Source organism: Ochlerotatus camptorhynchus, unplaced genomic scaffold (assembly GCF_037179485.1).
Source record: "Ochlerotatus camptorhynchus isolate MF236.1 unplaced genomic scaffold, CSIRO-AGI_Acam_v1.1 ptg000266l, whole genome shotgun sequence".
Classification (NCBI taxonomy): Eukaryota; Metazoa; Arthropoda; class Insecta; order Diptera; family Culicidae; genus Ochlerotatus; species Ochlerotatus camptorhynchus.
The window spans coordinates 2245802-2271020 of record NW_027040756.1 but is presented as its reverse complement, the minus strand read 5'-3'; the positions used below and the strand labels follow the sequence as shown (position 1 = coordinate 2271020).

Here is a 25219-nt window from a genome sequence, read left to right as displayed (position 1 = left end):
CTAATTAATAAACTGCCACTTCACTAACAGTAAAATAAACATTATTCAGCTACCGAAAGTTGACTTTACATGTTTGGACCTTAAAGGGTGTCCACGATGAAATTGCCACACACAAAATTGATTCGCAAAATTCGAGTTTTCATCCGATTGCCAACAAATTTTCAGGGATTGAGAAATAACTATTAAACTTCATTTTACCATTTTACTCGTATTTTATTTACAGTCCATACGCAAATGCCCGCACATTGGCCTTAACCCCGGCCATAAGATTCTGCACAACCTGCACAGTTAAAAAATATGAAAATTAACGGTGATTTAATTTGAAATGTAATTGAATAAATGCTAACGTAATGCAATATCGCACAGAATTTTCAAACAGATAAGACGCAAATAATAATTACATCACATCCAATTTAGTATTGGATCTATTTTTATATAATTTTACCGTAATGGTTTAAATTTAAATGAAACATCATGTTATTTAATGCAGCACATCCAAATTTCCATCTTAATAACTATAATTTTACATGTTTTAACGTAAACGCATCTTGTCTTTGGCTTGCGGCGTTTGACGTTTGTCAGCAAAGTATCATGGCGGCCAGTTGGAAAGTTGCAAGCATTAAAAAACAGTTCTGCTTTTGATTCGAAATAGTTGTGTCAGATTATGGTCTATTTTAATGGAATCTAGCTAAGTTGTTATCAGCTAACTCGTGAGAGTTCCGAATGACGGGAAAATGACGAAGCCTCATCGCAACTATCCAGATACGAGTCCAGAAACAACTGCTCTTTGAGAGATCCGTCTCCATCAGAAATCGACTGTGTTGCTGATCCGTTTGCTGTTCCTGCGTTTGGAACGTGATATTGTTCAAGTCTCCAAGCCCAGATCTGCTCCTCAAAATCTCGACCGTGATGTAGAAGTCAATGAGGATTATTGGTCAGGTTCGAACAATTCCACTAATTTGTGTGTCATCCACATCCGTGCCAAACAGGGCACCGTTATTTACAAGAATGGCTAGGAAGTGTCATTGTGAATCTTATTGGAAACAAAGTTAGTGGATAAATTTAAACAATTGATAGTGCCCTTATAACTTATATTAATTCCAAATGATTCGAAAAAGCAAAATCTCAAAATGATTTTATTTCTAACCTCTAGTTTAAAACTTAATAATAAGAGCAACATTACATGGAGTTTTGATTTTAAAGAAAAGACATGTAAATTTAATGGTGACATGTAATTTTAAAATCTCATGTAAAAATATATTATTTATCATGTGGTCTTTTTGTTACATCCAATCAGACAGAAAATTACACATTTCGTTCGTACTGTGTGTGAATCAACCGTTTTTTGCATGTAAACCCATACTTTCTTCAGTTCCTCGACTGTCTTCACTACTTTAGGTCGTTTAAGAAGGTGCTGCTTCATAATCGCCCAGTACTTCTCGATGGGGCGGAGCTCCGGAGTGTTGGGAGGGTTGAACATTTTCGGCACAAAATTAACCTTATTGTCCGCATACCACTTCAGCACGTCCTTGGAGTAGTGGCATGAGGCCAAATCCGGCCAGAAGATTGTTGGGACGTTGTGGGCCTTCAGGAGAGGAAGCAGCCGCTTCTGGAGGCACTCTTTTATGTACACCTGTCCGTTCATCGTGTCCTGGGTCACGAAAGGTGCACTCCGCTTCCCGCACGTGCAGATGGCTTGCCAAACCAGGAATTTCATCGCAAATTTGGACATCTTCTGAGTGCGGACATGCTCCGGAACGCTGAACTTATCCTTGGCCGTGAAAAACAGGTTGCCGGGGATCTGTTTGAAGTCGGCCTTCACATATGTTTCGTCGTCCATGATGCAGCATTCAACTTTCGTCAGCATGTTGAGGTACAACTTCCTGGCACGGGTTTTGGCGGACTTGTTCTGCTTCTCGTCGCGATTAGGGGCCTTTTGTACCTTGAACGTTCGAAGCCCAGCCTTAGTTTTGGCCTTCTGGACAAAACTTCGGCTTAGGTGCAGCTTCTTAGCCACATCCCTAACGGAGGCGTTCGGATTTCGGTTGAAGGCCCCAACTACGCGGTTGTGATTTTTGGTGTTGTACGGAATACTTTTTCCTTCACTTCTGGGCTTCCGATCGGTGGTCAACCGTTCCTCGAACCGCTTAATCATTCGCGACACCGTGGAATTCGCGATTCCCAACGTTTTAGCGATGGAACGATGCGAGAGATCCTTGTTCTCGTGATGAATGCGCAAGATTTTATGACGCACGAGCTGTTCTTTCGACTCCATTTCCGCGAGTTTTGATCACAGGACTTTAAAACTTGCAGGATGTAAATAATGCACTATGAACTAAATCCACCCAAATTTTCATCAAATTCTACCCAACGGTTAAAAAGTTAGAGCAATTTCATAGTGTGGCAATTTCATCGTGGACACCCTTTAATTTTGAATGGGATAGGAACTCAATTTGAAATGTTTTAAAATGATTATTTAATTAAGGATACTGAATGTCGCCTTATTTCACAAATTTCATATTGAATCGATTTTTTGATGATTCTGGAATAAAATTTATGTATCATTTTTTTTTTAATTATTACTGAATTGAGAAATAAAAATAACTTTGTAGTCCTACGTCAATAATGCGGTTACGCTAAGAGAAAAACTTTTAACTTTTTAACTTTTTAACTTTTTAACTTTTAACAACCCTTAACTTTTTTTAAAATAAACGGCGAGCAAAATAAAATTCCAAGCATCAAAACAAAATTTCTGGATCATTATATATTTTTGTAGCCGGCGCCGGTGGTGTAGTGGTAAGCGTGACTGCTTTCTGGGTCTGGGTTCAATCCCAGCCGAGGTCGGTGGGATTTTTCTGAGGCATAAAAATCTCTGGTCACGTCTTCCTTCGGAAGAGAAGTAAAGCCGTTGGTCCCGGCCCATGTGTGTTGTGAATGGGTGCGATATCCAACTCAGGTGTTGAAGCTGCCTTCCTGCACATTCGGTTGCCGTCAATGGATGGCAATCGATGTCCGTCGGTGATTGGCACTAGATTGCGGAACAGAGACCGACGTTAAATAAAGGAAAGAAGAAGATATATTTTTGTTCACGGAATCTTGATAAATTAAATTATTTGAGTTCAAATTATAGTGATAATTTTATTTTGACAAGTCACAGTTATTTTTGTAATCTTATCGAGAATTTCCCTAAAATCCTTCAAAAAAATAACTCTTAGCGCTTTTCAAAATTTGTCTAAAACATTAGATAAATACTGGAAATTCTCTAAGAATTCTTCTTAGCATTTTTATTCCAGAAAATTTCTTAAGAAGTGTTTGCAGAGTTTGATTGCTTGGATCGCTTTGCGAAATTGATCATGTCGTTTCGTCATGTCAGTTCAAAATTACGTTTTTTACTATTCGATCCGGATCTAATGTGGGTGGCCCACACCATCAGCCCCGGGTGCCACCCAAACCTCTGGCACTGTCATTGGTTCTTGAAGTCGCCGCCTTTGATGTTTTTTTTTCCTTGATTTGTTTTCCGTCCTGAGCTCCATTGCTACCGACGCCAGGGTGGCAGATCCCACACCTGGACTCTACCTATCGACCATAAACCGGGGACCTACTGCTTTACTTCCCTTCAGAAGGAAGGTGTGATCAGAGATGTTATGTCTCAGAACATCCCGACGCACAGTGGTGCCAAGGGTATCACAACACGCGCTTTTTTATTTACGCTGAAGTGGTTGATTAAAGGTACTAGGTGTTTTCTAAGAAGTTTCTCGAATTACAACACTCCTTCTTATTCTTGTACGAATCTCAAATAGCGCTTGCAGCTTCCTCTTTATCGATATCACTGTTCTCGCCGTTGTCATCTGTGATGGCCAAAAGTTGCAGAGCATCCCTGGAGCACCCCCAGCAACGGTGAAGAAGATCTGTATTCGTGGCTTCTCTGGAAAACTTTCTTGTGTGGTAGGCTCTGTATTGCTTGGTATCTTTGTTTCTGCTTTCCATTCCATTGGCCTGCTCGTTTTTGCCCGTTTAGAAGTTATTGGTATTGGAAGTTGGGTAATTTTCAACCAAAAAATGTAAATAACTTTTCAAATATTAATGATGGAAATTTGCAGTCTTCTGAAAATATATGTAATTTATTATTTCTAACATCTTTGTAGAACATGCCATACATGTAGAAATATTGTAGAAAAAGTTACAGATACAAAACTGATTTTAACGATGGCTCTTCAAAAAACTTTTATATCTCAGCAGGGCTAGAAAGTTACAGTCTTGAGCAAAGTTGTTCACAGTAATGTTTTCTACAGCCTTGTCGAACAAATTTTGCATATCACTTATAGGTGGATTAATCTTTAATTTACTTCTTAGAAAACACCTATTACCTTTAATCAACCATTTCAGCGTAAATAAAAAAGCGCGTGTTTTGATACCATTGGCACCACTGTGCGGCGGCGCCGACTGGGATTGACCCCAGGTCTGCTGGGGTGAGAGGTCATCACGCTTACCACTACACCACCGGCGCCGCTACCTATGATGGTGATGGTACTGTGATGAGACGTGGCTTACATAGTAAGTATATATACTTATATATATACTTTTTTGATTTACGGTTTAGGAAAATCCCCAAAGGCTTGGTAGCCATCATAATGAAGTAATGAAATTGGGTTGTTAGCGGAATGCTAAATAAAACAGCAAAAAAGGTTATCTTCCATTTAATTCCACTTAATTAATTTTGGTATCCATGACAGATACGTATTTCGACTACAATGTGCAGTCTTCATCAGTGTCATTCCCACTAAAGAACTTATCAAAATCTAACCCCCTTAAGTACTCATCCCCTAGGTAAAAAAAGTCAAGATCATAGGTATAAAAAATGAAACTAGGTAGGTTAAAAATTCAACACATTGTAGTTTCATTTTTTATACCTATGATCTTGACTTTTTTTACCTAGGGGATGAGTACTTAAGGGGGTTAGATTTTGATAAGTTCTTTAGTGGGAATGACACTGATGAAGACTGCACATTGTAGTCGAAATACGTATCTGTCATGGATACCAAAATTAATTAAGTGGAATTAAATGGAAGATAACCTTTTTTGCTGTTTTATTTAGCATTCCGCTAACAACCCAATTTCATTACTTCAAGATATTTATAGATATTTGAATTTCAACACTACCTGTGGCTCGAAACTTCGATGGATGCGTTTATCGATGGATTCCACACACCCGGTTATAAAACATCTCATGCAAACAACATACGGACCTCACGAACGATAAATGAAACAAAAGTAATCCTCACCGGCACCCGTAGATCGTAAACGAAACAATTAAATCACAGCAAGAAAATGTTCGAAATCACTACTCGCTTCACAATTTTCGACTGATGTCGTAACGTTGTGGTTGAAACAAACGCATACACCATAAACGCAGCTTAAACTTGCAATCTTTGCCTGACTTATCAACATTGACGTATGATCGAACCAACGAGCCAAAAAAAAAACGGCCTCAAGCAAAGTGTTCTTGGATGAATTTCGTGCGACTCCTTTGGTGCCACCGAGTTACACTACGCCCTTGGTTTCTAGTAGTATTTAAAGAGTTGTTTATTTTTTTTTTCCTTTGGTTTGTTTTTTCCGTCGATCTTGTTTTCCGTGCTGACCACCAATGCTACCGACGTGCCAGGAAGGCAGCTCCCACACCTGGACCCTACCTATCGACCCATCAACTCATGAACCGGGGACCAACGGCTTTACTTCCCATCCGAAGGAAGGCGTGATCAGAGATGTTATGCCTCAGAACATCCCGGCGGCGCCGACTGGGATTGAACCCAGGCCTGCTGGGGTGAGAGGTAATCACGCTTACCACTACACCACCGGCGCCGTTGAAAAGAGTTGTTTAAAAAGCGGTATCTTATTTAAGAGCGAATAATCACTGCTCATGAATCTTGATCAGTGTTGATCCGATCACATATTACTCTGTCATAAATGGTACGCTTGCCCTAACACCGCCAGACAGTAGCAACACAAGAACGGGTCCAAATCGAAGTCGTAAAAATTCCGCCAGAAACAAAGAGAAGTCATTGAACCTGTCAACAACGGATGATTCTGTGGTCAGCCCACGAGATTTTGTTGTTGATTATTTCTTTTTCACTGTTTTGTTTTTGTTTTCCCTTCCATCGGAACTCTGGTGTTATTTTAAGAACCTTTATCGTGGTCATAAAAAATTTTCGTATCCATATAGCTTCATCTCCAACTTTCTGATTGTTGCCTCCAGTTCATTGCATTTTAGGTTCCAAGCAAAACCGGTTGAAATGAAGTTATTAATGCTCAAGGTTGGGGGCAATTAAATTTCCTTCGATCGAGGCGCTCTTTGTTTACCAACATTATCCAAAAAGGTTGGCCCAGATGCGGAGGGAGAGTGGGATGACCAAATGCTGAAGCGAAACCGGTGAAATAAATTTGCTTATCCGTTCAAGTGGATGCCGGTTGATATTTAAAGTTTGTGCAAATTTTGAGGAATTAAAATATGTGCGTTTGGCATCCCGCTTTTCGATCTTCGCTCAACGGAAGATCAAATGCGAACAAGTGACCTTTACCTGCGCGACGTGTGGCTCACATTTCAAGGTTGTTGATTTTTCGGGAATGCTACGATCATTGCCATTAGGTTGAACTGGTTTCCCGGAATTCGGAAAGTTAAGATTTGAAGCTGGAAGTTTGAAGATAGTTTTTTGACACATGGAACATTGTCAACTTATTCATAATAAAAACGCGTTTAGATGGATTTGTACCCCAAATTTGGACAATGCAATCCGTACATCCGGTGAATTTTTACTTTTTAGAAGAAATGTAATAGGGGAAATGGCTCTAATGTTGGCCTAAGGTTATAAGATTAGGCCCATCGTTAAAAATCTGCTATTTATCAATTTTATTTAGACGAACGCGTCATTGGGACGGTACTAATGGATATTTTTGGTCACTATTGGACATTTAGTCGATTGCTGAATTTATGCATCGGTCCAAATTAGGCGCATTTAGGCCGACATTACACCCATTTCCCCAAATGCATTATTTACCTCTTTAGTTTTCTTGGTTTTTTTTACGATGATTTTTTAAATAAGCCAAACAAATTCAAATGTTTTTCAACGAAAAGACATTGCAAACCCAAAACTGGGCACTTCGGTTTGTAGAAGAAAGAGTTAGTGTGGAATAGAAGTGAGTAGAATCGGGTGAGCGTGAAGCGTGATAGACCGTATGTAAACGGAATCTGATTGGTTCGGGAAGTTTGATACAGCTAGAGGTACAAATATGAGGTACCTAAGCTAGTTGACGGCTTTCTTATCACGGACTGTGGAGAGGGCTGACGACCAGCAAAGGACCACCAGCAGAAGGGATAGCGGCACTAGCGCACCAACAGCACTAGCGGAGGTAGCAGCAGATTCGTGGAACCGTGACTGAGGCTGCAAACCTTGGCACGGTTGCTACATCGGACCACCAGCTCAGCGGTAGATTCGTGGAACCATGACCCAGGCTGGAAACCTCGGTCCAGTCACGACAATGGCGCAACTCGGTAAGTGAGAACCATCCTCTTTCTTGCGAGGATGCTATTGTTGCTCCCTGAGAGGGCAGTTGAAATTCTCATAAGAGGGTAGATGAAATTCTCCCGAGAGGGTAGATGAAATTCCTCTTATAGGGTAGAATACATTCCTCCGAGAAGGTAGAAGAAATTCCTCCGAGAAGGTAGAAGAAATTCCTCCGAGAAGGTAGAAGAAATTCCTCCGAGAAGGTAGAACAAATTCCTCCGAAAGGGTAGAAGCCATTCCTCCGAGAGGATAGAAGAAATTCCTACGAGAAGGTAGAAGAAATTTCTCCGAGAAGGTAGAAGAAATTACTCCGAAAAGGTAGAAGAAATTTCTCCTAGAAAGTAGAAGAAATTCCTCCGACAAGGTAGAAGACATTCCTCCGAGAAGGTAGAAGAATGTCTTCCGAGAGGGTAGAAGAAATTCCTCCGAGAAGGTGGAAGACATTCTTCCGAAAAGGCAGAAAAAATTCCTCCGAGAAGGTAGAAGAAATTCCTCCGAGAAGGTAGAACAAATTCCTCCGAGAAGGTAGAAGAAATTCCTCCGAAAAGGTAGATGAAATTCCCCCGAGAAGGTAGAAGAAATTCCTCCTAGAGGGTAGAAGACATTCCTCCAAGAAGATAGAAGAAATTCCTCCGAGAAGGTAGAAGACATTCTTCCAACAAGGTAGAAGAAAGTCCTCCGAGAAGGTAGAAGAAATTCCTCCGAGAAGGTAGAAGAAATTTCTACGAGAAGGTAGAAGAAATTTCTCCGAGAAGGTAGAAGAAATTACTCCGAAAAGGTAGAAGAAATTTCTCCTAGAAAGTAGAAGAAATTCCTCCGACAAGGTAGAAGACATTCCTCCGAGAAGGTAGAAGAATGTCTTCCGAGAGGGTAGAAGAAATTCCTCCGAGAAGGTGGAAGACATTCTTCCGAAAAGGCAGAAAAAATTCCTCCGAGAAGGTAGAAGAAATTCCTCCGAGAAGGTAGAACAAATTCCTCCGAGAAGGTAGAAGAAATTCCTCCGAAAAGGTAGATGAAATTCCCCCGAGAAGGTAGAAGAAATTCCTCCTAGAGGGTAGAAGACATTCCTCCAAGAAGATAGAAGAAATTCCTCCGAGAAGGTAGAAGACATTCTTCCAACAAGGTAGAAGAAAGTCCTCCGAGAAGGTAGAAGAAATTCCTCCGAGAAGGTAGAAGAAATTTCTACGAGAAGGTAGAAGGAATTCCTCCGAGAAGGTAGAAGAAATTCCTCCGAGAAGGTAGAAGAAATTTCTACGAGAAGGTAGAATAAATTCCTCCGAGAAGGTAGAACAAATTCCTCTGAAAGGGTAGAAGACATTCCTCCGAGAGGATAGAAGAAATTCCTCCGACAAGGTAGAAGAAATTCCTCCGAGAAGGTAGAAGACATTCCTCCGAGAGGGTAGAAGAAATTCCTCCGAAAGGGTAGAAGACATTCCTCCGAGAGGATAGAAGAAATTCCTCAGAGAAGGTAGAAGAAATTCCTCCGACAAGGTAGAAGAAATTCTTCCAAGAAGGTAGAAGAAAATCCTCCTACCGGCACTAGCGGACCAACAAAGGTAGCAGCAGATTCGTGGAACCGTAACTGAGTCTGGAAACCTCAGCCCGGTTACTACATTGGAGCACCAGCTGAACGGTAGATTCGTGGAACCATGACCGATGCTGGAAACCTCGGTCCAGTCACGACACGGCGGTCATCCATGATAGGCCATACCGAAGGTTACTGTCTTCGGTAAATCTGAGTGAACTCAAATATTAGTCAAATTGATCTATTTTTCTTAGTAAATTTTACTAACAAAAGCAGTAAGGTGATCCCAAGTTTGGGTGGATCGATTACCTGAATTTGTATTATTGATTCTTAGCGAACAGAAGACAATTTCAGGGGAATCCAGAAGGACCTTAGTGGCCTCCCTTTGCTCAGTCGGTAAAGGCGCAGCTACAAAGCAAGACCACGCTGGAGGTGGTTGGGTTCGATTTCCGGTTCGGTCTAGGAATTTTTCGGGTTGGAACATTTTTAACTTCCCTGGGAATATAGAGTATGATTGTACTTGTCATGCAATAAATACTATTGCCAAAATGGTACAGGCATCGAAAGCTCTCAATTAAGAACTGTGGAAGTGCATCGAAAGCACTAAGTTGAGAGCACGCAATAAGTTAATATGCGATAAGCAATAAGCTTGAAATGCGAGGATGAATAAGGAGAAGAAAAAGAAGAGGAACTTGGAAGAATTTTCAGTAGAAGTCGGAAGAAACTCCCGGGAGAAGTCTGTATTTCTTGGAATTGAAAAGAACTTATGGGACCCAATAAACATTTTCTACTTTAGGGATCATCCCTAAATTACGTCACACATTTAAGGGAGAAGGGGTTTGAATAAACGTAACAATTGGTGACATATGGGGAGGTAGACTAAGCTCAAACGTGATAGCGTATTTGTTTACGTTAGAAAATTAAATATGTGTGTGTGTGTTATCCTCTACCTCTCACCCAGCCGGGGGCGTTAGACAATAGAACTGCGATTAATTGGATCAAATCTCATGTTCCGTAAGGTGCCCTTTATGTTGTGAAGACTAGTACTTAAAAAAGGTAACTTTTGAGCCAAGACAGGGTGTCCTCAACAAGTTAAGGGAACAGGATGCACTAGATATCCACAGCAGATACAGCAAAACATCACATAAACGCCCTTATTCACACTTACTACTCAAGAAGGTAGAAGGTAGAAGGTCAAGAAGAACCACCGCCGCCAACTAAAGCTTGAACCCGGTACCTGGAACTCCCACGATATACCCGCGGCAATAGTCAGCAGACGATGTCCTGTGCGTATTTAGTATGTAATATGTTTTATTTCGATATGCAAAATGTTTAAAAGCCATGGGTCATCAAAACCATAATTTGTATCCCCACAAATACACTTGTCAACAATCTTCAACTTTAACGTACTCTCCAAATCATTACACATTCTCATACGAAGATGGATTCAACAATATAGGGGAATTTACGTATTCTCGTCAATCTAAGCAGCTTCCGCACTTCTAATGGCATTTTCTCAGTGTCACGCACACATATGACGTGTCTGTTTGTTTACATTCATCTGCTGCTAGCTATTCTATCCATTCCAATCAACAAAACTGTCCAAAACGGTTTGAAAACGTTTTTAAGGCGCTCCAAACTTCTCAGGTAAGAGTGACTATTGTCGGAAGCCTCTTTTACTTCGGCAACCTTTCCGTTTAAACTGCCTGTTAACCAGCTGTTCTATTATCGGCAACTCGAAATCAGCCGTATTTTGATGTGCTTATGTTTCTTTTGAAGAAACACCTGGCATAACAGGTTTGCTCAGTTGTAAAAATGTATTAGGATTGAAGCTGAAAGACTAAGGAATCGTTTAAATACATTCAGCGAAGTGTTTGAGTGAGAAACTACATCAAACTACACATAACGTTTAAATTGTGATTGCCGAAAACAGTCGATGGCTGCCGAAGCCATCATTTACCCTATCACATTCAGAAGCACACCGATTTTCCAACGTATTACCTTTGTTACACTATCGTATATAATTTATTTATTTATTGCACACCGTCTTCGAGTACGTCGTACAGACTGATTACTTAAAACTAAAACTTGTTTAATCCAAACCTCTATTACTAAACACATTTTTGGACATAGTAAAATCAAACTAATTACAAACATCATTAAAGGAACGCAAACATGAATTAAAACAGATGTTGAATCCAAAGTTAGTTCTGTTGAATGGAATTGCCAGTAATGGGGAGCTACGAAATCTACGAGGAGGAATGTTCCATGGAATCCGTTCCAGGAGTTCGGGACAGTCCACATTGCCGGTGATTAGGTCGAAGATGAACAGTCGTTGCAATTTGATACGCCTTGCTGAGAGAAATTCCAAATCAATCAGCATGCATCGATCTGGATAACTGGGAAGAATGGTAGCTGACGTAAAGCAAACCTCATGAAACTTTTCTGAATCCGTTCAATGTTAAGAATATGCGTAGTGTAAACTGGAGACCACACTGGGGAAGCATATTCTAAGATACTACGAACCAGCGAGCAGAATAGCGTCTTTAGACAAAAAACGTCGTTGAAACCAGAAGCATGATGACTAATGAAACCAAGCACATTGTATGCTTTGGCAGATGCGATGCTTATGTGTTCGCAAAACGTTAACCTGGAATCGATCGTAACGCCTAGATCGCAGATTGAGTTTACACGTTCTAGGGAATCCGGTCCCATGCAGTATGAATGAAGAGTAACGCTATTGCTGCGGGTGAAGGATATCAATTTGCATGTTTATCTGTTGACTCACATGCCGTTTTCACCGCACCAGACTAGCAAACGATTTATATCTTCTTGTACTGCAACACAGTCAGCAGGAGAAACAATAACACGAAATTTTTTTAGGTCATCAGCATAAGACAGTTTGGACGATGAGAACAGCTCACACAAGTCATTCACATAGATGGTAAAAATAAGAGGACCGATAACACTGCCTTGTGGTACGCCAGATGGAGTGTCGAAGGTCCTGGAGCGTACGGAATTTACCATCACGAAAGCATTGCGGTCAGACAGGTACGAGTTGAGTTATTCCGTGATCCAGGTGGGGAATCCAATATGATTCATTTTGCTAATGATGAGGCTGTGCGGAACTGTATCGATACCTTTCGCAAAATCGACGTGATATCGCTGACACGTAGCACATTAGGTTTGATGTCGTTGAGCGGTGATTCATAAAACCGTGCTTGCTGTTGGAGATGATCGGAGCAGTAACTCTGCAGAGAGCTGTGTGGATCAGTTTCTCCAACATTTTACTGAGAGTGCAAAGTATGGATATACCACGATAATTGGTGACACATTCTTTATTTGTAGACTTGTGGATCGGTACTATGGATGCCGTTTTCCATGCATTTGTGAATGGTCTGTCTTGGAGCGATCGGTTGAAAATAGCAGCGATGGGCGACGCAAGCGTAGGACTACGTCTTTGATTTCTAAATGGGGGTACACTTTGTGAAAACCGAAAATGGAACATGTAACAAATTAAGAAAGATTTTGAACGATAATAACTCAACTGCCCCTGGTCCAATTTCAATACTTTTATCACCAATTGATCAGAAATATGGCTACGCATCGATAACAATGCTTTCGAATGTTGATTTTCAACAAGAAACTATTGAAAAACTGTTAAATGTCCAGCATTGTCCAAAAGCGTCGAATTAACTAACAAATCCACCAATACATATGCTGCTTCCCCAGCACAGTCGTCAGAGAGTAGTAAGTAGACGAAACAAGTCGAAGTAGCATTCGCCTCCGATCCTCGAGCGCGTGCGAATAGGGAGGATGGAATTGCGTAATATTTTGCACACTCATCGCCATACTCAGAACCACACGCTCCCAACGACCACACCACTGTGTGGTGGTGTTCGGTCGTCGAAATTAGTAGCAGCAGTAGCAGCAGTAGCAGTGCTTTCGGCGTGTGGCGTTGAAAATCTTTCTTCAGTAACAACGAAAGGCTGCCTGCAAACACCCAGCTCAGAATTACTCAACCATCACTACAAAACGGTCCTTTTCAGGGCCACCAAAAATTTGTTAAAGAGTATTATTTGGACATTGGTCAAGGTCATCAGTTCCCGCAAGCAGCTAGCTATCAAGGCTCAACCTGTCTATAGAAGGTGTGGAATTGTAGGCCTGAATATATTGGTGCAATTAGTTTTTCCTCGGCTTTCATTCCGCACGTTTCGTTTCTTTCGTTTAATCAATCACCCTTGTAGTGACGTCGAAAAGATTGTTTCAATCGGCGCTTACATATGAAATTTAATGTGGATTATAGAATTTTTTGTATGTTACCAAAATTTATGAATGGTTTGCCACTAAATGTTGAGATAATTTATTGATTATTGAATTATCACACTGTGTTCCATGAAAAAGCAGCCTGTTTGTGAGTTTTTGCCTGTTTTCAAGTAAGGAGTTATCATAAAAAAAAAACAAATCGCCAGCTGGTATTTCCCGGCGACTTTACAAATAAATAAAATCAAACAAAATCATCATGCCGAACTAGCTAGGATTTGTTTTACTTCATATTTCACAAAATTGCTTTCAAGTGTTAAGACATCGTCTCCCGCAAATTTTACATTTTTCCCTCTACCAACACATACATCAGGGCTAGATAGATCTCGACCAATAGCAGATAGATTTTAATTCTAAACAAGCCAAACGATTGGAAATGTATCTACCAATCTGCTAAAATGAACACTTAGTTAATTTTCAATAGGTCACTATTGAAAAATTATCAAATGTCCAACTGTTGCAATGATGATCAAAATTATCACCGAATGTCTGAAAACAGCGCATTCCCTAACACAGACTTAAAAATCGAATTCGATGCGGTCCCACTCATTCAATCACCGTAAGTGGTGGTGTCCAGTCCAGCAGCAGCAGCAGCAGCAGCAGGAGTGCTTTCAACAACAACAACAACAACGAAAGGCTGCCTGTAAGCAGCGAGCTGCAGAGCTCATATGAGCAACCATAGAGAAGGAGGAAGAAGTCCCACCGCTAGCCTAGGATCGGAATCAGTAGCTCGTCGTGCTCAGCTCAGCATTACTCAACCATCACTACAAAATCCCAATCACTACAATACTACTCCATAAATTTGTTAAGAGTATTATTTGGACATTTGTCAAGGTCATCAGCTCCCGCAAGCAGCTAGCTATCAAGGTTCAACCTGGTCTCTAAAGAAGGTGTGGAATTGTAGGCCCGAATGTATTGGTGAGATTAATCATCGTTCGATCATTTTCCAGAACACGCTGGTAGGATGTGTTGAAAATCCAATAGAATTTGAGAGAAGTGGGAATAATTCGCTTTGGGTGTTTATTCAGTCCCCAGAAAACCAATAAAATCAAAATACACCTTTTAAAGTTGGGTAGATGACTCGAAAATACTCAAGTTGACAGTCCCTTGGATTCTCTTCATCAACTTTCTCTTTGAAATAAATACTACAAATTTGATACGCTTACAAATAAAAAACGGAAAGAGTTAAGATAATTGATGATTGATCAATTAAAAGAACTGAATTTTCACATTTGTTCCGTCCACTAGCGATCCTACGTCAAGCTTCCGTTCGTGCCCCTAGGCACAGACCCTTCTACTTTTTCAACAACACAGGAGGCAGGCTGTCCGTTCCGCGTCCTTCCGTTGAATCGAGATTTTCGAGGGCTTTCTGAACTTCGTCTGGAGAAAACTGGATGCATTGTAGATTTATGTTATGAGACGGAATCTGCTCGAATCCTGCTTGACGTTGAACGGGTGATGCTTTACTAATTACGCTCTCAAAGACATTAGCAAAGAGATTAGCTGTCTCCGAGCATGAGCGAGAAGTGGTTCCTTCGAAGATGACCGATCGAGTGTATCCTACACAAATAGTTTTCGTGTGTTGTAGAAAGGGTGGCTTTGTACTCCAACTCAAGCTCAACGAGTCTAGCTTTATCGGACTCATTTTTCGTTTGGAAAAACCTGTTGCGCAGCTTACGAAGCTTGGTACGAAGCGTACGTAGCTCTGCAGTCCATCAGGGTTTGTTGAAAGCAGAAATCGGTGCTTGTCTCTTCCGAGGTACATGATGATTTATAACTTCAGAGAGAGATTCGTAGAGAGCTTATAACATCTGGTCTACTGAAGCATAACTTGATAGTTGTTCCCACTCAATATTCATAAAAATAGAATTCAACAAGTCAAAGTCGCATGCCAAATAGTCAAATTTGAAACATTTGTGCTGATCGTCAAGTAAGGATGGTACAACACTCTTGTCAAGTAGTAAGTAAGTAGTAAGTAGTGATTGGTGTGTGATGATATCAACAATTAACAGCGATGCAGGTGCGGCAATCAGGTCAAGATACTCCTGAAGATTAGTGAACGCCAGGTCAAGGAGTCTTTCGTTCGTGTTGACAATGTTATTAATCTGCCTCAAGCCATTGGAAAACATAGCTTCTGTAAAGTTTCTCTCAGTATCAGTCAAGGCGTTTGAAGGAATAAAGCCATTAATGTCCTCGTCAAGATGCCATCCCAGATTAGGAAGATTAAAATAACCGATCGATAGGATTATGTCAGTCTCCGATAAACGATTTGCCACTTGTTGAACGGCCCTTGCATGAGCAATATTTAGCTCGGCACCATTGGCGTAGCTAGACAATTTATCTGGAGCGGCCTAGATAATTATGGAGGGGGCCTGGCCCCCCTGGCACCCCCATTAGCTACGCCAATGCTCGGCACTCGAGTTATCTGGAAGATAGATAGCCAGAACATAAAGCGAATGAGAGTGCGATTTTATGCAAACTGCAATTTGCTCAAGATTGTCACAGTTAGCTATTGAAATAGACTCGCACTCCAGGTAGTTTTTGGCTGCAATCAGTACTCCACCACCCTGCAAATGAGGACTGGTTAACTCATTGCGATCACAGCAGAAGAAAACGTGATCCGATGAAATTTCACTGCTGTCAATATCAGTATGGTGCCATGTTTCCGTAACGACAAATACTTCATAGTCACAGCAGGACAAAAGCAGACGGAGCTGAGCAATTTTTGTGCGCAAACCTCTGACATTCTGATAATACACAGAAAACATGCGATCGGTGGTACGGTTTTAAAATCGGTTTCAACATTACTTTTCGTCTGCGACAAATAGCAACCCGCACAAACTATTTCACCTGCATAAAACATTCCCAATCGATAGGTCTTGATTCGCTCGACAGTTTGATTACGACATCGTAGAATCAAATTGAATATGATAAATCGACTCAGCTAAACGAAACTCCCCAGGTCTGCATGTGCGTCTGTGAACGTGTACCAATTTAGGCAAGCTTTCTTAGAGATGGCTTATCCGATCAATATGCTTGACATCTCCTTTGAAAGACCTCATCGACTCATAGATCGCTATTGACTTTTTTTGTCTAACTGGCTTCTGGTTCCGGAGACTTAATAGGCTGAATAATTTTAATAAATTATTTTTTAAAAGTTAATTATGTGCGTCTGAAGACGCGTACCAATCTAGGGAAACTTTCTCCGACATGTCTTATCTGATCAACATTATGGATATCTCATATGGCACATATGGCTCCTGCCTTTTTTTTAATTGGGGAAGGCATAATTTTCAGTTTGGTAGAAATCAGTCAAGAAGAGATCGTAAATCTTCAACATCATCCTCATTCATACAATCGCTATCGGAAATGGTACGAAAATTACCATTTGACTGATGCAAAATTTAAAGCACTCCACAGTGCTCAAACGGTTCTAAATTGGGTCCTGATAAGCCTCCCAAAGTTTGAACTCATAGTACAGAACAACAGTAAAATCGATTGTCGGGTACTTTGCACCTTCAAAAGCACACTGCATCAGGCATTGTGGCATTTTGCTGAATACGAACATTTGGTTAATTTTAGATGGAGCTGGAATTAGGGCGTAACAGCTGTTGTAAACAATGACTTCTCTCGAATATTTCTAGGAATTCAATCAAGGCACACCCACGCAATCCAATACAACCATCGGGTAGGGGAAGTCTTCTTCTACCCGATGGTGATGTTGATTTGCGTGGGTGAGCCTTGATTTTGTAGAAATCATCGAGAGAAGTCATTGTTTACAAAAGCTGTTACGCTCTTATTAAGGCTCTACCTAGAATTGACCTACATTGGCTATGAACTGGGAGGGAGATACAGAGACTCGAAATAAATGAAGGTCAGAAGGAGCCACTGTCATCGGGATTCAAATAGTTGTATGATGCTTTTCTTATAGTTGAACAAAAATTTAGAAGGTTGTATTGATATCTTTCGTAAAGTGATTTATGGAAAATTTTGAGCTTTCTCAATCAATGGATCACATTTTTTAAGATAAATTCATTAGATATTACTATATGTTTACTTATTAGACTGATGCAAAATTTGAAATGTTCGCTCCACAGTTTTCAAACGATTCCAAATACGGTCCTGATTAGCCTCCCAAAATTTAAACTTATTTGATAAGAAACTGAATTGGCACAAACCATTTGAAGTTTATATGGAAATTACTATGGGAAACCCAAACTTTTTGTTCACTGTATTCTAACCTTTTTTGAATTGAACTGTTAACTAATTCTATCGCTATTCTGATGGGAAATTTTCTCAGCTACAATTTTGCAGAAGATCGTTTTTCAGCCAAGCGTCAAACTAAATATTTATTAATTGATTAAGAGATTGATAATCTTTTGGCATGATAAAGCAGCTGTATTGTGGGCAACACTATATTCTGCAGTGAGGCATAGTAGCTATGATTTGTGTGACCTATTCTACGTCCTAGAAACACCAATGTTGCCTGCTGAACAGTTGATTGAGCATAATCATAAGACATTAGTGACTTAAATCATTAATAACTTTTGTTCCTGTGAAAATTTCCTACAAGCACAACTATCATTTCTAAAAATGAAGTGAACTGGTTAATTTTGAGATAGATATAAACCAACATTTTGGTTTTCCCATAGTAATTTCTATATAATCTTCACAACATTTAACGTCGGGTGAAAGTGGATCTTAATGAAGGCCTCTTTCATAGCTTTTAGTTTAAGGATTTCAAAGATCGTGGGTTGCAGTGGCTTGCTTACTGAGCAGAAAAACGCGGTCCCAGATCCTTTCATATTAAAAATGTACACAGCTAAAAAAAAGTAGTGTAAATTTCCGTTACTATGATGCACATAAATGGAGCGTCATAAATCATACAAATTTACATTATAAATCGTGTAAATTTATGAGATATGCCATGCAATATTCCATATATTGTATGCAACTTTCCACCTTTGTTTGCAACATTGCTTGCAAGCTGCTAGTTTACGTGAAAAGGAAGTTTACATGCATGAATGTTTGCATGCATGGATGTTTACAACACCAGTAAAATTCAGATTTTTTTAGTGTGTATGGTTAGATCGCTTGTTTATCGTGTATTTCGTAAAACTTTTCGTTGTCGTCGGTGCCGGGTCTGAATAGTCATAAAAACTTGAGTAACGTTATAATGTGATATGAGGGGCTCGGTGGTCTTAGAGCAACCGGTTTTGCTTACTGAGCAGAACATCATGAGTCTAATCTCAAGCCCATCCACATTCAAGATTCGTCAATCGTTTTATTTGTTAACATTACTACATGGTAATAACAGCAACTCGATGATAAAAAAAGGAGCTCGTCTGCCTAGTGGCAAACGTTTCTGCTTACTGAGCAGAAGACCGTGGGTTCAATCCCAAGCTCCTTCGCGTTATATGATTGTTAGGACATCAATTCAGCTTATCGTTTACCAAAACGAACCCTGCTGCAAACCCAACCCTATTACCCAATATCCCACCTGTGTATACAATGCCTTGGTTTTCTTTGCATGCACGTAACCTATAGCTCATACCGTAGTAGGCTGTGTATAAAAGAAAATGATTTACTTAGATTGACAATTGCACCATGACGAAGTGGCAGCGTATTCGTGATTCCTATCCGCGAAGGTGGCCACAGGTCGTCCGAGGTCAGCTCGGGTTATCGCTGCTATCAAAAGGAAGATTCGGCTGAATCCAGTGCGTTCAATAAGGAAAATGGCAAAGGAACACGGGATCAGTGACTTTACGGCACGGAAGATCGTAAAGAAAGATTGCGGGGCGAAGTCGAGGGCACGGAAAAAACTCACATGATTACCAACCGCATCCGGGAGCTACGAGTCGAACGATGCAAGAAAATCTTGAACTTCCGAACGGAACCGAAAAAATCCGGTAATCCTGTTCACCGACGAGAGCATGTTTATCGTCGATCCCGTATCAAATTCCAGAACCAACCGGTATATTAGTTCTTTTCCGGTAAAAGACGTGGCCGACGAGCACAAGAACGTATATCTGACAAAGCATCCTGCTAGCGTTATGGTATTTGGATTGGTGGCTATCGATGGCAAAAAAATGGACCCGGTGTTCATTCCAGAAGGTGACAAGGTCAACACGGAGGTCTACATCGGGCTTTTAAGTAAGTATGGTCTTCCGTGGATCAAAGAACAGTACGGTCCGAAGCCAAATGTTGTATTTCAACAAGATGAGGCTCCGTGCCACACCTCGAACCGCACTCAGAAGTGGTTGCAGGAACATCTTCCGTTCTGGACGAAGGATATGTGGCCGCCACCCAGCCCTGATCTTAATCCGCTGGATTGCTCAATATGGCGCGTCATGAAGGCCTAGGCCTGTTCTAAACGCCACCCGAGTACAGCAAGCCTCAGACAAACATTGACCCGTACCTGGAGAGACATGGATCCAGACTACATTATTAGAACCTGCCGTGCATTCTGGAAGCGTGTGGAGGCCGTAATTGCAGCAAGTGGAAACTCGATTTATGATCAACATAGTTTAAGACTCTGAGAAACATCCCCCCTTAAAATAAATAAAAAAAAAACTCCAAAACTAAATTTTTGATAATTTTTTTTTAATTTTGAAATTGCTCAATGGTGTAAACATTATCATGCATACGGTAGAAATTTCTCCACATGAATCAGTAAAAGTGACTCACTATCTGAGTTAGTTTTCTTTTAAGTGTTTCAACTAAGTAGGAGGTTGCTGACTTTAGTCAAGTTAATCAGATGTATAAGTCCTATTGTACAATACTGAACAACTTAGATCAAAATTCTCATATATGTCGGCAGTTATGTACCATTGGACTTCTGATTGGTTGTCAAGTAACAGCTCCTGATACAAAGAAGGAGTCAACTCCAAGAGGGAAATGATTTGTGATCATCTCAATTTAGTTTTACAAACTATTTTATCTGTCAAAGAACAGCTAATGCTGTAAACAAGGAGTCAACTCCAAGAGAACATTTTTTTACGAGAAGTTCAATTGAATTTTTCTTAAAAAAAGAATCCATCAACGAACAACTCAAGCTATAAAAAAGTAGTCAACTCCAAGAGACATTAATTTTTCAATATTTCAATTGAATTTTTCATTATAAAAAATTGTTAAAAACAGCTCATTCTGTAAAGAAGCAGTCAAATCCAAGAAAGATGTTACATTAGGGAATTTTCAGATAAAATTTTCAAAAACTTTTATCGGTCAAAAAACAGCTCAAGATACAAAGAAGGAGTTAACTCCAAGAGCAACATAATTTATGAGTATTTTATGATAGAATTTTTAAAAGCATTTTTTCTTTTAAAAACCAGAGCTGAGCCAAAAAGTTGAGCACGTTTCTTCGGGACCTACTAGTATTAGAGTTACCTCTATGGTTGGAACAAGGATGGAACCTTGTGGAATTCCCACTGTAATAATAATTGATCTCTGTTCCATATTTGGCTCGTAAATCTCCACTTCTGTTTCGACGCCTTCTCGGCTCTCTCAACAACTGTCCGAATTGTATCCACTTTTGCTCTTCCTTTTCGAAATCCCAACTGCCTCTCCACCAATCCTTACTCACTCTCCGTACATTTTGTCAGCCTGTTTAGGATGATCCTCTCCAAGAGTTTTCCGAGTGTTTCCAGCAGACACTGCTACGAGTTGCTCGTTGGTGACTTCTTCTGTTCTTGCTCTCTGAACACGTCTTCTGGCTCTGAGACAACTAGCGCGGAGGGTGCTAATTGCCTCGTGTCAGTAAGCTGGATGCCCTCTGTTATTTAGCTCCAGTTTCCTTGGCATGGTCGTGTCACATGCTCTCCCTAACGATTCTACCAACTCGTCTTCCACTTCAGGCCGCAAGTTTTCGTCCTCAGTACTGCCACAGGATTCCGTTGGCCGATGACATATCGGATTGCCTGATGGTTACTATGGGTATATCCTTCACACACTATTCACGTTTTCCACCAGCGACGGACTGCAGTCCGCATAAAGTGACGTCGATATTGGATTCCCGTCCATCTCTGCGAAAAGTGCTGGTGGTACTTTTATTGAACAGCCTAATTTCCAGCTTCGCCAGAGCTTCCAGTAGAATGTTTTCTTTTACGTTGGTACATCTGTTTCCTCACTCCACTGCCTAAGCATTGAAGTCTCCTCCGATGACTACCGGTCTTCGTTCGATCAGCTCTTCGGTAAGTCCAACCAGCGTCTCGTGGAACTGCTCCATCGTCCATCGGGTGCGTAGCAACTGCATCTGAATATTCCGTTAATTTTGGCGATCACGAAACCTTCTTCTTGAATGGGGTATCTACCCATAACTTGTAGTGCAGCCATCCCAGCTCTATCCACCCCCTAGTTACCTTTATCGGGAGGGACTCGATACAGCTGTGCAGTGTCACAATAATTGAGCAATGTCAAAATTAAAAGAAAAAATTCTCAAAAATTTTGTTTTTGATTTTTTTTTATTCATTCAAAGGGGGGATGTTTCTCAACTATGTTAATCATCGATCGAGTTTCCACTTGCTGCAATTACGGCTTCCACACGCTTCCGGAATGCACGGCAGGTTCTAATAATTTATTCTGGATCCATTTCTCTAGAGGTACGGGTCAATGTTTGTCTGAGGCTTGCTGTACTCGGGTGGCGTTTAAAACAGGTCTTGGCCTTCATGACGCGCCATATTGAGTAATCCAGCGGAATAATATCAGGACTGGATGGTGGCCGCATATCCTTCGTCCATAACAAAAGATGTTTCTGCAACCACTTCTGAGTGCGGTTCGAGGTGTGGCACGGAGCCCCATCTTGTTGAACTACAACATTTGGCTTCGGACCGTACTGTTCTTTGATCCACGGAAGAACATACTTACTTAAAATCCTGATGTAGACCTCCGTGTTGACCTTGTCGCCTTCTGAAATGAACACCGGGTCCATTTTTTTGGCCATCGGAAACCACCAATCCAAACACCATAACGCTAGCAGGATGCTTGGTCAGATACACGTTCTTGTGCTCGTCGGCCACGTCTTTTACCGGAAGAGAACTAATATACCGGTCGGTTCTGGAATTTGATACGGGATCTGCAGTAATTATGCTCTCGTCGGTGAACAGGATTACCGGATTTTTTCTCTTAAGGTAGTTCAAGATTTTCTTGCATCGTTCGTCTCATAGCTCCCGGATACGGTTTGTAATCATGTGAGTTTTTTTTCCGTGCCCTCGACTTCGCCCCGCAATCTTCCTTTACGATCTTCCGTGCCGTAAAGTCACTGATCTCGTGTTCCTTTGTCATTTTCCTTATTGAACACACTGGATTCACCCGAATCTTCCTTTTGATAGCAGCGATAAACCTTCGGAACCCGAGCTGACCTCGGACGTCCTGTGGCCACCTTCGCGGATAGCCCGAGTAGCACACTTTCATCACAATAAGTTACAGCAACTTGTTTATGACTGAAATAAGTCGTATATAAGTTTCTACAATTGATTTGTGACAAGTGTGCCACTAGGGAGTTGTCCTTTCTTTTCTCGGTCTAAAACTCTTTGGACGGTCCACCGGAACACTCTCACGGTGATTGAAATGTCTTTTTGCGACATTAGCGCGTGGGACAAATCACGAATACGCTGCCACTTCGTCATGGTGCAACTGTTAAACTAAGTAAATCATTTTCTTTTATACACAGCCTACTACGGTATGAGATATAGGTTACGTGCATGCAAAGAAAACCAAGGCATTGTATGCACAGGTGAAACGGGAACCTTATTTGTACGATGGTGCAAACATTATCACGCATACGGTATAATGGGCTGTTCATAAACTGCGTAGACCAATTTTTAGAGGTTTCAGATCCCCCTTCCCCCTCCCCCGCTTAGACAATCGTTCATACATTTTTTTAGAAATCTGTATGGACCTTAGACATTTGTCCACCCCTAAAGAGTATACGTAGTTTATGAACAGCCCCTAACGGGTACTGCATTGCAATCCACTACAAAAATATTATGGGTAACGCTTGTTATGGCAATCATACGTATGGCAAGCATCCCTATGGCTAACATATTCATGGCTATATGTAAATATGTACCGAGTTTAGAAGATAGTGTTTAGTGTATACGCATTCCAAGTTCGGACATAAAAGGGTACACATGTTTATATGATTATCTTTCTCCCAACAACTTTACCCCGAACAGATGTTTATTTGTGGTTTGCACCATTTCTTCAGGGCTCTTTTCCGCACAAACCTACATGAGTGTTAATCCTTCTCCCTATTCTTCTTCATCACAGGTTGCGGCGAACGTAACGACGCTTCGCGAATCGTTGGCGGTCAGCCAACGGGGATCAACGAGTTCCCCTGGATGGCACGGTTGAGCTACTTCAATCGATTCTACTGCGGCGGAATGCTGATCAACGATCGCTACGTACTGACGGCAGCCCACTGCGTCAAAGGGTTAGTATATCGATCCATAATCTAGTGCAAGCCCGGTAGCACGTGATGGCGTTTGATTGACATTGATCCGTTTCTCCTCCTTCGGTGCAGCTTTATGTGGTTCATGATCAAGGTAACGTTTGGGGAGCACAACCGCTGCGACGATTCGGTTCGGCCGGAGACCCGCTTCGTGCTTCGAGCCATCGCACAAAAGTTCAGCTTCCTCAACTTTGACAACGACATCGCCCTGCTGCGGCTGAACGACCGTGTCCCGATAACCGATTTCATCCGGCCGATCTGCCTGCCGACGGAACCAGGTTAGTTCTCAATTTCTCGATTATTTGTTTTTTGTTTTGTTTGCGGATCGGATGGAGGACGGACATGTGACGCGCGAATCGGTTTCTCCGATTTTATCTCGTAATTAGTTTGGCCGTTTTTCGACTGTCTATTTCTCTGCCGTCATGTCTGATTCAGTTCAAACATCGTACCGACATAAAAAAAAAACTACTCACGTTCCACGGAAAAGCATTAACAGTTAATAAAAACGAGTGCGATCAAAAGTGAGTGTGTGTCTTTGATGGGTGCTCCGTGATTGACCGGTGTGATTTTGATTGTTGCTTTTGAGTTTCCAGGTGGATGCCTGTTACGTTCGTTGGTTGTTACCACTTGGAGAGTCACGTCTCTCTGGGAGGGTGCGATTAAATGCATTTGGATTAGAGTGTGTAATGGAATCGATAAATTAACCATGCATGCGGTGTCACTTAATATGGTGAAATAAATTGGAAAATAGTTGTTAACGGAAGAAAGAGATGGCAAAGTTTAATTCGATACAACAACGAAAACGAAAGTGGTTAGTTTGGAATTTATGTTGAATAAATTAATCTCAGATCCAGCATTCATGATCAATAGTGAGTAAACTTGAAATCTCGTTAGAGGTATTCATTGTTAGCAAGATCTTTAGAAAACATCATGTTGATTTCTGAGCTAAAGAAGGAGAGTTTTTTCTAGCAAAATTGGAAACGTTTCCCATAGTGTGATGCTACATATCTTGTTTAAACTTTGCTAACAAACTATTTCTTGTGATAATGTTTTGCAAATATGTGATACATGCGATAGGTCGTTACAATTGTTTTGCGCATAGTCCTTTCAGTGAAAAGGGTAATTGTGTCTCGGACATAACCCTTTACTTTCAAATAATCAGACCACCATCCAAAAGGTCTAATCCACCTTTGCTAAAGACAGCAACCTTCTATCTATTCGAGCAGTTAAGCTAAGCAAGCAACTTAAAGCCATATGAGATACTAGCTCCGCTGGTGAATTAACATTGGTTTGATCTGCTCACCATCCAACATTTCTTATTCTTCTTAACAAATTTGCCAAAGACAACAACCTTCTATCTTATCA

The 25219-nt window shown here is 40.9% G+C and overlaps 1 protein-coding gene across 1 annotated transcript in view; it reads left to right on the top strand.

Annotated features, from left to right (window-relative positions):
- Positions 1-25219, top strand: part of LOC135705394 (venom protease) — a 77628-nt gene that overhangs the window by 28852 nt on the left and 23557 nt on the right. The window contains exons 2-3 of the mRNA XM_065227115.1: positions 23674-23836; positions 23927-24132. Coding sequence (XP_065083187.1) covers positions 23674-23836; positions 23927-24132 — 369 coding nt within the window. The remainder of the gene's footprint in view (positions 1-23673; positions 23837-23926; positions 24133-25219) is intronic.